This window comes from Venturia canescens, chromosome 5, assembly GCF_019457755.1.
Source record: "Venturia canescens isolate UGA chromosome 5, ASM1945775v1, whole genome shotgun sequence".
NCBI lineage: Eukaryota > Metazoa > Arthropoda > Insecta > Hymenoptera > Ichneumonidae > Venturia > Venturia canescens.
In genome coordinates this window covers 11,347,918-11,359,552 of record NC_057425.1, presented here as the reverse complement: position 1 = coordinate 11,359,552, position 11,635 = coordinate 11,347,918, and the positions used below count along the sequence as shown (strand labels likewise).

At 35.2% G+C, this 11,635-nt stretch overlaps 3 protein-coding genes across 7 annotated transcripts; 1 reads left to right on the top strand and 2 right to left on the bottom strand.

Annotated features, from left to right (window-relative positions):
- Positions 1-34: 34 nt before the first annotated feature.
- Positions 35-3,314, bottom strand: Fpgs1 (Folylpolyglutamate synthase 1). Of its 4 annotated transcripts, none has more exons than XM_043419074.1 (4): positions 3,089-3,314; positions 2,468-2,542; positions 2,104-2,219; positions 35-1,759 (listed from the first exon to the last, which is right to left on the bottom strand). In XM_043419074.1, exons 2-4 carry the CDS (start codon positions 2,519-2,521, stop codon positions 499-501), a joined length of 1,431 nt encoding a protein of 476 aa, XP_043275009.1. In that variant the 5' UTR covers positions 2,522-2,542; positions 3,089-3,314; the 3' UTR covers positions 35-498. The 4 variants fall into 4 exon arrangements, with proteins under 4 accessions (XP_043275009.1, XP_043275010.1, XP_043275008.1 ...); XM_043419075.1 differs by having other exon boundaries at positions 2,468-2,525; XM_043419073.1 differs by lacking the exon at positions 3,089-3,314 and adding an exon at positions 2,885-3,043.
- A 138-nt stretch (positions 3,315-3,452) lies between these two features.
- Positions 3,453-11,172, top strand: Uck (Uridine-cytidine kinase). 2 transcript variants are annotated; one of them, XM_043419122.1, is made up of 5 exons: positions 3,453-3,802; positions 4,667-4,923; positions 6,501-6,646; positions 6,954-7,100; positions 9,035-11,172. In XM_043419122.1, the coding sequence occupies exons 1-5, from the start codon at positions 3,488-3,490 to the stop codon at positions 9,151-9,153; spliced, it is 984 nt and encodes a 327-aa protein (XP_043275057.1). In that variant the 5' UTR covers positions 3,453-3,487; the 3' UTR covers positions 9,154-11,172. The 2 variants fall into 2 exon arrangements, with proteins under 2 accessions (XP_043275057.1, XP_043275056.1); XM_043419121.1 differs by lacking the exon at positions 9,035-11,172 and adding an exon at positions 7,833-8,949.
- On the bottom strand, positions 5,322-6,471 carry LOC122410742 (PFTAIRE-interacting factor 2). Its single transcript, XM_043419141.1, has 2 exons — positions 5,595-6,471; positions 5,322-5,506 (listed from the first exon to the last, which is right to left on the bottom strand). The coding sequence occupies exons 1-2, from the start codon at positions 6,024-6,026 to the stop codon at positions 5,444-5,446; spliced, it is 495 nt and encodes a 164-aa protein (XP_043275076.1). The 5' UTR covers positions 6,027-6,471; the 3' UTR covers positions 5,322-5,443.
- Positions 11,173-11,635: the final 463 nt, after the last annotated feature.

Below are 11,635 nucleotides of genomic sequence, written 5' to 3'. Positions count from 1 at the left end.
TTGGATTTTTTTACAATTATTTACCTTAGACTTATGAAACCTCGTAAACGATCTATATTTTCCAGCTTCTGATAAAAGTATAAAAAATTACATTTTTCAAGATAAGTCAAAATATCTTTGGAAAAAGGGCAAGAGATTTTTTCAACAAACTTTATTTTCAAATTCAGATCGAAGTTCGAACTTAGTCCTAGCACGAGATACCCTAGAGCCAGGGTTTACTTTAAGGGTTAGCCCTAAACTTCTTTTCAACTTTTACATAACAAAAACTGCTTTTTCTCAGTTCGCGAAAACATTTTTTCGTTTTACACAATATTTGAGATTCGATGTTCACCATACAAGATTCTGTTCATTATTGAATAATGAAGGCATATGACTGGATCTGATAATCGTACATGCAACTTTTCACTGTCGTGATTAGGGTCATTTTCGACCGTTTTAAGGTGACCTTTCAGAATAATAAATTATTGGAGTCTGGGGTTGTTTATTAAAATTATTTGATTAAAGTGTTGTTCGCATGGAAAGATTCGGATCGAGAATAGTGAGAGCAGCACCGACCAAATGAAGAGATCCGGTGACGAGTACTTGAATCCTTCCTTCTGGTGAGGGGACTTCATTCCTAATATTATGAAGCGCTTCGGTGACACTTTCGACACAAATTGCAGAAACACCCCAAAAATCTTGATGCTGTTGACATCTTTTAATCTGTTCCTCATTCGGTGTGTTGTAATTAATTTGGTCGACGATGGTAAGCTTTCCAGCGACATTCGGGGTGAAATAAACTTGGTCGAAGTTGAGTGATCGGAGAATCCTCAACATTTTAACGAAATCACGATTTCCCGTGGTATTAAAAATGAGGACTCGCTTTCCGGAGGAAGCTCCGATGGATTCTGCGAACCATTTAGCGCCGCATTCGATGCTCTCAATCGTATGAGCACCGTCGAGATAAAAATCTATTTTTTCACCTCGTAATATTTGAGTTCTTCCTGGCCATTGACAACGCGAGAGCGCCGAAGCTGCGGTGTCGAAAGAGAAGCTAAGTCGTTTTTTCATTGAATTGAAATTCATCCACGTGCGTGCCATGGAAACAGCGATCGACGCGTTGTAAGCCTGAAAGTCACCTAAAATCCCAAGTTTTGGTGTTTCCCCATTCGGCCAGGTATATTTTTGCAACGGTTCGACAAAGCTTAGGCTGCAATTCTTCTCAACAGCTCGCGTTTCTAATACTCCTGTCGCTTCCACTGGTTGTGGCACGCTAAACGCCACTGTGCCACTTTTGAATATTCCTGATTTTTGATAGGCAATTTCTTGCATCGTTGTGCCAAGGAGATTCGTATGATCGAATCCGAGACTCGTTATCCCAACGCAAACAGGATTTCTCACGATATTTGTGCAGTCGTGCTCACCACCGATACCAACTTCGATAATTGCAACGTCTACCGGCTCTTGCATGAGTATGTGAAACATCAATAACGTGAGAAACTTGAAATACGGCGGCATATCGGTCTCGTGATCTCGATCACTTTCCAGCACTTTGTACAGTTTCCAAAAGTACTTAGTAAATTTGTCCTCTTCTATGGGCTTTCCATTTATTCTTATCCTTTCTCGCACCGATATTAAATGAGGAGATGTGTAGAGTCCAGTTTTGAAACCATGTTCACGTAAAATTCGTTCTGTAAAAGCGCACGCAGAGCCCTTCCCTTTTGTACCAGCTACGTGAATTACTGACAATCCGTCCAATTGCTCTAAACTTATTCCTGACCTAAAAATAAAAGAATCCAATTGTTTTCATTCTAAAACAGTTTTGTTACACAATAGTACTTCTTGCATGCTACCAATTGAATTTCTATCAAACACATCCTTCGAACCTTCCTCATTCCCTTAATTTTACTACTATGACTTTTATCAACTCTGAAAGTGTATGCTGCTTGAATCCAGAATCATATGACCTATGATCTGAATTAAATCACCAAAATTTCCTTGCTCTCGCAAGATAAAATTCTTTGAATTACAAATAAATTGCTGAGGAAATGAGGAAACAGACGTATTTTTAAAAATTACACATCTTGACATTATCTTTAGTGTTATCTTTCCACTGCATTTTACCGTTTCAGGTACTTTTTTGTCAGGTCCAATGTGTTGTTTGTCTTCGGTTTGTGGTTTTTGACATTCCGGAGATAAGCTGCGTTGCTTTGGAGACTGTTTAAAGCTCTGATAGCATCCTGCATGAAAAAAATTCAATTAACACCCTTGAAATTTCCTTCAATAGTAACCCAAAGAAATTTTTCTATTTTGTATCCGTAAACATATTTTCTGCATCGAGTTAGAAATGAATTTAATTTCAGGAAATACTGAAACATTCAGGATCATAGAATTATACACAGTTGTTAACAATTCCAGTTACCAAAAATGAAAAAACAAAATGAAGTTTTCAGAATTATTTAACAATAAAAAAAAAATAGACACCTGCCTCGTATGTGCCAGCTGCATGAGAAGCGTATCCATTGCCAGAGACTTGTACCATTTTCCTGGATAGAATAAGTATCTAAAGCGATTCATTATGATGTCAGGCAATATGGTTTATACAGATTAAAAGTTTTGATAATAAATATAAAAACAACAGTGTTGTGTACTGCTTTTTGGGTCGAAGGTCAACGTAAACGATATCGCAGGTCAGACTTCATATCAAAATTCGTACGTTCACATACATATATGAGAACGTACACGTTTGTGTTGTGCTTTACTTGAAAAGAGTTAGGTTAGAATTTCTAAAAGCCGGTTCGATGTTTACGATTTATTAACAAAATTCATTGAAATAATTCGTTAGTTAATAACCCGTCATGCTGTGGTCATTCGATTCGAAAAAAGTCTTTCAGCATAAATTTACCGTTGTAAACATCGTAAAGTAAATATAGACGCAGACGACAATAGTGTTCTTATCTTTGTGTCGAAATAAGTACACCAAATTACACTGTACGTATGACAACTTTGTTTATCGTTCAAGGTAAAATTTTGACCTATTTTTCTTATTGTACATTGTACCATCACCACGTTTTTTCGTACACAGAATTTTGAAAATGTACCGTATTACCAAAATTTGTTAGTATGTTCTTTGCACAGTATTTTCGAGGCGTTTTCTTTTTATTATCGATATTTATTGTTTGAATACTCGTTGTAGTGAAATGTGATTTTTAAATCAATTACGATTTATATTTTGTAATTGATATAATTCTTTCGTAATTTTTTTCCCAATTCGTTTTATTTACACATAAGGTTTTTTGCGTCGAACACCATGTGGTACGAAAGATTACGAACTGGCAGACGACGCGGTTACCTCGAGTGCTAGGGCAACAGCGAATAACAATTCGAATTTGGGTTTAATTTTGAATCTAGTCGATTTTGCCGCGTCAAAATGAATGCCCTATCTCTGCGGCGGGGAGGAGGGTGGTGATATGTAAACATTTTGGTTCCAAGTTTCACCAAGCTCGATATGTGTCGAATTTCGTGGCGCTCGTGTCAGTCTTTACTCGCTCCGAGAATACATTTTGACAATATTCGCAGTTGCTTTGATTATTATTCACTGAGTGCAGTACACAATTTTTTTGGTGCTCCCACATCGTTCAATCAGCTGTTTTTTCTCCAACGTATCACTCTCAAAAGCACAATGGCAGACGTTACAATGAGCAACGGTAACGGTATGGGCACGTCGCGCAAAATGTCAATCAACTTGAATGGAAAATCCAATGGAGCTGAAGGAAAGACACCGTTTCTTATCGGTGTCTCCGGCGGTACCGCCAGTGGCAAAGTAATAATACACCTTTTTCTTTTTTTTTTAATTAAAATTTGTCGTTGAATTAGGACATCATGCATGTTCATTATTGCCCGTTAATTTCGAGAATATAACAACTTTACACCTCCCTTGTTGCGAATTCCTATGATTTGCACGTGGATTGACGCACGATGTAATGTTGGAAAAATATTGTGATATATATAAGATTTCCCAATTATTAGCAGCTTGTCACTCTTGCAATCAACTAAAACCTTCTCATCTTACCTTATAAAAAGTCCAACTTTCCGTTTTGTACAAGTCAAATTTTCCACAAAGCTGTGATGAAAAATAGTGTCCCTACACGAAAATGAAAAAAACTGTCTCAAACTGTTGGCCAATAACCACTTTATCTTTGGCTCATGTATCAATTTTTCCTGTGGTTTGAAATAGTCTATTTTTTTTCCCAAAGAGTATAGTATGCTGTTTTTTTTAATAAATTTCTTATGCGACTCATCATTTGCAAATGAAATTTATCTTTCTGTTTCATCACAATTGATCATCCTAGTGTGAAGTTAAGGATCATTTATTAAATTGAGCGAGTTTCTTCTGATAGAAACAGGTGGATATAAAAAAACATGGTCCAAGCAATTTTGAAAATATTTAGTTTTTGAACTGTTTAATCCAAAAAATTAATAAAAAAATATCAGATGCTCATGGGTTGCACATTGAAATTTCTACATTATAAGGTTGATGATCAATAACTGATCCAGAAAATGCTCGATTATAAATTTATCAAGTCTACTTCCTTCTAATTTGTATTTAGACTCCAATTTATTTGACTGGTGCAGTAGTGTAATCAATACATAAAACGTGCGAGTTTCTCACTTCATTTCATTTCAGTCGACGGTATGCAAAAGAATAATGGAAAAACTGGGCCAAGTCGATATGGATCACACAGAGAGACAAGTTGTTTGCATATCGCAAGATAGTTTCTACAGAGATTTAACACCCGCCGAGAAAATCAAAGCTGAAAAAGGACTGTACAACTTTGATCATCCAGATGCTTTTGACAATGATCTTATTCTTCAAACGCTACAAGATATACTTTCTGGAATCAAGTGTGAAATTCCTGCTTATGACTACAGGACAAATAGCTTGTGAGTATCATACAAAAACAAAAATTTTACATGCTCAAGATATTTGAAAAATGTAATAACTATTGAAAAAACTCATTTTAAATGAATTTCACTATTCTACATGTATCTTGTCAGTACCCTATAAAATTTTCTTTTATTTTTTTAATACTCATATTTTTTACAGTGACAAAGAGTTGATGTTCGTTGAGGAGCGTACAATCGAAAATGAAAAAAAAAAAGTAGAGATTGATGAAAACTCCGTTTTTTTTTCCACGCGAGCGAAGGCGTGGGTAGAAGCTAGTAATCAATAAATTGATTATTCATTTTAAGTATAGGCATATTTAGTGAACAACGTTTCTCGTCACGAGACACAGATGCGAACTATTCTACATGAAAGGTGTAAAAATTTGAATCCGAAGTATTTTCAGGCGGATATATTTCCTAAACCCATTTTTATTAATGTGAAATGACATATTTATGTGAAAGAGTTTACATCGTCCTTATAAAATTATTTAGCTGAAGCTTGTTGTTTCAAGATGGCTCAGCAGTCGTGACGGTGCTTAACTTTGCACTTGCATTCTAATTTGCTCCCACTTCTGTGGTCCTGAAATGTAAAAAAACAAAAGAAAAGTTATGTAGCCATGTTTTTTTGAGGATTTTGTAGACAATTTTAATATATTGGTGGAACTTACCTGTGAGCAATAGCAAGCTTTGCTATCTTTTCCATGGCATTTATGACAACCACAATCTTTGGGGCAATCTTTAGAGCAATCCTTGCAGCAGTCTCTACTGCATTCTTTGCAGTCTTTACAGTGGCTCTTGCAACAGTCCTTGCTGCATTCTTTGCAGTCTCTACTATGGCACTTACATCCTCCGCAGTGTCCATGATGGCAGTCCGGTTCACATTTAGGGTGAGAACATTTTGGTGCACCGCAACTACAAGGTTCGTCGTGACTCGGCCAACAGTGACGTTTGCCCGCTGGCTCGATGATTGAAAGCTCAATACGTTCGTGAATATCTTCAGCAGAGCACCAAGGATTTCCACATACTTTACAGCCAGTAGCCGAACCGACGACAACAAGAGCGACCACGATGAACGAAGCGAACACTAAATTTTTCAACATCTTTCTCCTTCACTCGTTTTCAGAAATTCAGAAAATCCACCTAACAGCACTCAAAGAACTTACAATCTGATATCGAAAACCAGTATTCTCGGAGGTTTTATACAAAAGGGAAATGTCAACATTTTTTGTTGTTTTTTTAATGTTTTCAAATTTTTAATCTACCTCGAAGAATCGTTAAGAGAGCAATAAGGAAGGAAACTTGTAATCCACGGAGATGCAACATATCCTGTATTGCAAAAGAATTATTTTCGATCGAAATTGTATGTGGAATTCGTGTTCTCACCCAACGCATTCGTGTAAATTTCCACAACAAAAGCATGCTGTTGCAATCTCGTTTCGACAGCCTCATTCAATATTATTATTATTATTATTATTACTGAACGTGTAACCTATTTTAAAGTAAAAAGTTTTATAGGAACGTGTCACGTTACGTTAAAACATTGCTACAGGAAACAACAATTCTTTTCGTTTCAGAATTAAGGATCAGATAACGACGATATACCCTGCTGATGTCGTTCTTTTCGAGGGGATTCTTGTTTTTTACTTTCCAAAAATAAGAGATTTGTTTCACATGAAACTCTTCGTTGATACAGACTCCGACACCCGATTGGCACGCAGAGGTAATTTTTCAAATACGAATTGTTTTCTGTGTGCTTTTACACTATTGCAAATATGAAGTGATAAGATAGCGAGTAGAAAGAAAACTGGATTCGTTAGATTTTTGCCTCGGTCCTTTGGTACATTTGAAACTTGAAATTCTGAATTTATTGTTAACAATAATAGCTTTGTTAATTTTTGTAAACAAATTTTACGATGTAAAAAAAATAATTTTGTGGTCTGCGAAGGAATTGAAACGAAATTGAAACTTTGCATTCATTTGCAATGATAATAGTGACATTTCCTAAAACAATAATGTAAAATCGTTAGTTCCCAGGGACATAAAGGAGCGAGGTCGTGATTTGGATTACGTGTTGAATCAGTACATGAATTTCGTGAAGCCAGCATTCGAAGAATTTTGCTTACCAACGAAAAAATTTGCTGACGTTATAATACCGCGGGGAGCTGATAACACAGGTAAAGAGAAAATATCATTATTTTTTATCTTCTTTTCCTTCTATCCTCGATGGATGATTTAAATTAACGAGAGATTATTTAAAAACAAACAAACAAACAAACAAAAAACAGCATTCGACTGAATTAATTTCTTCAACATTTAGCCAATCTTCGTATCGATTTGGCATTCGTTTAATATCATTGATTCATTTCATAATACTAAATCGAATTAATTGACCGAGTGTACATAAAAAATCGCAACGGGCTCCAACGAACGGTAGAAATGTGATTGTGGCAAAACGAGACAAAAATTACCACTTAAATCTCAATCAGTTGAAGTCTCCAACAGCAGAAACGAAGCTACTCTTCAAATACAATAACCACAAATTATAAACAATCGATGATTTCAGTACAACGAGATCACGATTACAAAAAGTAGTAGAAATCGTTTCCCTCATCATTTCTACCGTCAGTTTTGTCGCATGTACGCGAAAGGATATATTTGCTATGGGTGCTGCCCGGTAGGTTTGAGATGAGAATTTCTCTTAGCTATTGTTGTTCATGGCACGTGAAGAGAAAGAAAGAGAGCGAAAGAAAGAAAGAAAGAAAGGGAATTGGCCTCGAGCACGGGGACGATAAATAACAGAGACGTGAAAAGCAGAGAAAGAAAAAGGGAAGAATAGAACAAAAGAAAAAGAAATGCAAGAGGGAACGAGGAAAAACATACATAGTTTGGTTGTTGTATGTTTGCAGTGGCGATAGACCTAATAGTGCACCACATCTGGGACATTTTGCGTTCGAAAAAGGCCGAAACTGCATCCGGGCAGCATCCATGCATCTACCAGCGTAGGCGCACTTCGGCTTCATCAGACACCCTCAGCAGATGACCGATTTAAAAGAAAGAAAAAAATACGAAAAAAAAAGAAAAGAAAAAAAATAAGCTAAAGAGAGAAAAAAGATAAAGAGAAACAACCAAGCCATGCATGATTACGTTTCCTATTCACGCGCACCGTATACAAATATCGATTTTCTTTTGTTTTCCTCGCATTTGTACACCGGCCACAAAGCCACCGCAGCTGCATTGTGCATTTGTTTCGTTTTGTTTTGTTATTTTTTAACACAATTGTCACACAGTATAAAATTATCCTTCACTTATGCAAATATAATTTAACATTCATTATTCCTTAATCGCTCACCGGCGCGTCATATCGAGTTTTTCAAAACTTAATAACGTGGGAGTAATCACAAAAAGTATTATCCTTGTATTCCTAAATTTTTTTACGAAACGAGCTTATATTACATTAACGTTTCCTACATTATCTCGAAACATTATTCCAAGTTCGAGCATGTATCACATCGACTTAGTATTTTTCCTCATCGTTTCGTTTGGTAATGGGATTTTGCGTGATTCTACGCGAAAGTGCCTGTGCGTGTGTGCGCCTATGTGTGTGTGTGTGCGTTTGTGTGAATACCTCGTAATGCCGAATTTTTGTGGTTCGCTCCATGTTTTTTTTCGCCTTTTTATATAAAATATGAGTAAACTTGCAAATATATTCGGTGAAATAAATACGAAACCACATGTGCCAATAATTGAGCCTCAAAAGTACAGTTTTACACGTGCATGATGAATTATCGTAACCGCAACAAGCGTATGCTCTTAGTTTTGTCTTGTCTCTATCTTTATTACATGCCTGCCTCTGCCACAATTACTTTTTTAAAAGATTATTGAGAAAAACGAAGAAAAGACCATTATTCATAGACTGGAATATTTACAAGCATAATATTACTGTATACGTGAGAATTTATAATGTAAGAAATATTTGAAAAAAGGGAGTGATGAATAAATCGATCTGTCGGTCCGTGGCGCTCATTTTCTCTTTTCTTTAACTCATCGTTTTTTTTTGTTACCCATTCTTTTAACTCTGTGTCAATCCTTATTTGTCTTTGTGTTGCAGTGGCCATAGAGTTGATAGTCCAGCATATAAGAGATTTGCTAAGCAACCGGGGTAGAGTAAACGTCGAAGCGGAATGTCCAATTAGTCATGCGGAAGGAGTTTTCAAGAGACCTCATTAGTTGTTTAAATAACTTTTTGTTTTGTCGCTTTTGTTATTAGTTCAAAGAGAGCACCTCTCTCTCTCTCTCTCTCTCTCTCTTTCTCACTCAGAGATGAGATTCATCGATTGCCAGTAACAGCGTCGTAATACATATTTATATATCAACTCCGATACGTTTCCGCGGGCGTGAAACGTATCGTTCGTACCTTAGAACACCAAATTCAATTATCTCACCCAATTTATTCTCTAGGTATGTGTATTCATGTTTTTATAATTATTTATATTCGTTTGCTTTGTTTGAATTTTTTGAGAATTTCGTATTCCCATCAAGTCTAATTTTAGGTTCTTGTTAAATATTTATTTATTGACATCACAAGCATGCCGATGCTTCAAAGTCATACTGATTATTCGCTTTTTCGAGTGTTTACGAAAATCAAAGTATATTTATTATTTTTAAATAAAAAAATTCATATTAAGAAGAATATATGCATTAAAAGTGGCCTAGTTAAATTTTTTGAGCTTAAAGCAGCATATATTTAGATAATTAAAAATAATTGAAGGGAGATATTTGCGTAGTACCAAATATGATGAATGGTACTATTGAACAAAAACAATATTGAGAGCTCGCACCTCCGTATTTTCTTGTATATTTCAATTACTTCACTGATAATACAACTCTATATTCATACCGTCGTGTATCTCATCTGAATATTTCTGTTAAGGAAAGTTCATCATTGATGCTTCGTTAAAGTCAAACAGATAAATTGTAATTCGTTATCTAATTAGTAAAGCAATAAGCCTGTTTCAAAAATACTACCCTACGCAATGTGATAATAGTCGAGGAAAGAGCACTTTACTTCAGATGAAGCAATTACTTCTTTTTCGTCTTTGATATGATTGTTTCTTTGCAAATTTTTTGAAAAAAATCTTACAGTATTAATATAAGTATTGTCGAAAAATCCATATCGTTCAAATGGTTTCTTTTATTTTGTTTAATCGAATTTACTAAATTTCCATGTGAATCACAAACTTCAATCAACCAATTATTCAATGATTGTACACGTAATTGATGGTTAACAAAGTTAGGAAAAATTGCTTCGTCTACAGTTAAGGTAACACATCTATGACAGATACTCCTTTATTTTTAATGGATACTCAAAACTATAAATATTTTTCTAGTATTTAAATCACATTTTGAATGTAAAAATTAATTGAATCACAAGTTCGGCACATGCGACGTTGCTATGACAGTACAGTAGTACAATGTCATTTAGGAATGTACAATTTCAGAGTGTATAGTCTTATATCTATAATAGTATATATACATATATGTTTATAGAGTGGTTATTTTTTCAACTATCAATACAATCAATAGGAAATTTGTTCGTATTGACTCTTACCAAAATAACGACTATATAAACATATATTTCAACGCTCTATACAGGAAAGGATACAATCTTGCAGTTTTATATGATCCTTGTAGATTGTGTACCATTTTTTGAGAACGATTTTTCCCCAATGCGTTCCTGTTTGCGCCGCTATTAATTTTTTCAGGTCTCCTATTGTGTCGTCCGGGTTGCATTTTACCCTGACTTTTTTTCCAAGGCGATCGTTGCACGTTATTTCTAACATTATTCAGCAATCTGATGGAAAATGAACAAATATTTATCACTTATCAAAATCTTTGAAATTCAATAAAATTTTGTTAATGTTATTATGATTGTTCGAGTAACAGCGAATTTCCCAGGTTATCAAGATTTATAAAGTTATGCAATCAATAATTGATAAACACGATTATATATCACTATTTTTAAGAAATGATGAGCGAAAAAATTACAATAAATGTTGAACGTTGTAATTCAAAGTATTTTTGAGGTTATGAACTGAACGAATACCGGGTCAATAACTTGTATAACGCGTGATTTTATTCATATTTGGATGTTCGAATTATTATCAAAAATCGTCGTAGCCTCTACATGATAACTGAATACCACAAAAATAATAAAAATATTGATTAAAAATTGTACAAAACGAGCAATTTACGTTCTTTTTGTGCACAATTTTTTCGTCACATATATTAAAATTTTGACGTATACTATTGTGATCGAGACGATGTTTATTACCTTGAAATTTTCTTGATCTATTCCTAATAAAATGTACAAGTATATAATAATTTGCTTAAATGCGCTGTACAAACAACAACACAATGGATGCGTTCGACTTAGCGCTTACACGTATCCACCAGCTCTCACGCTTATGCTGAGTGATACTAAGGGACGTTTATTGCTTTCACAACTGAAATCATGTGCTCACATTCGTTTTGACAAAAGCGCGCTTTTAACGCCCACACTTTTGCCGCTTCACCTTACTAAAAAAAGCGTTTGCGAGCACAATGTTTGCGAGGCAACGGTAATGACGTCTTCCGTGACGTCATGAATGCTTTTGTAGTACATACAGCCTCAAGTTGCCCAAGTCGAACGTGTGAGTGATACTACACGCCT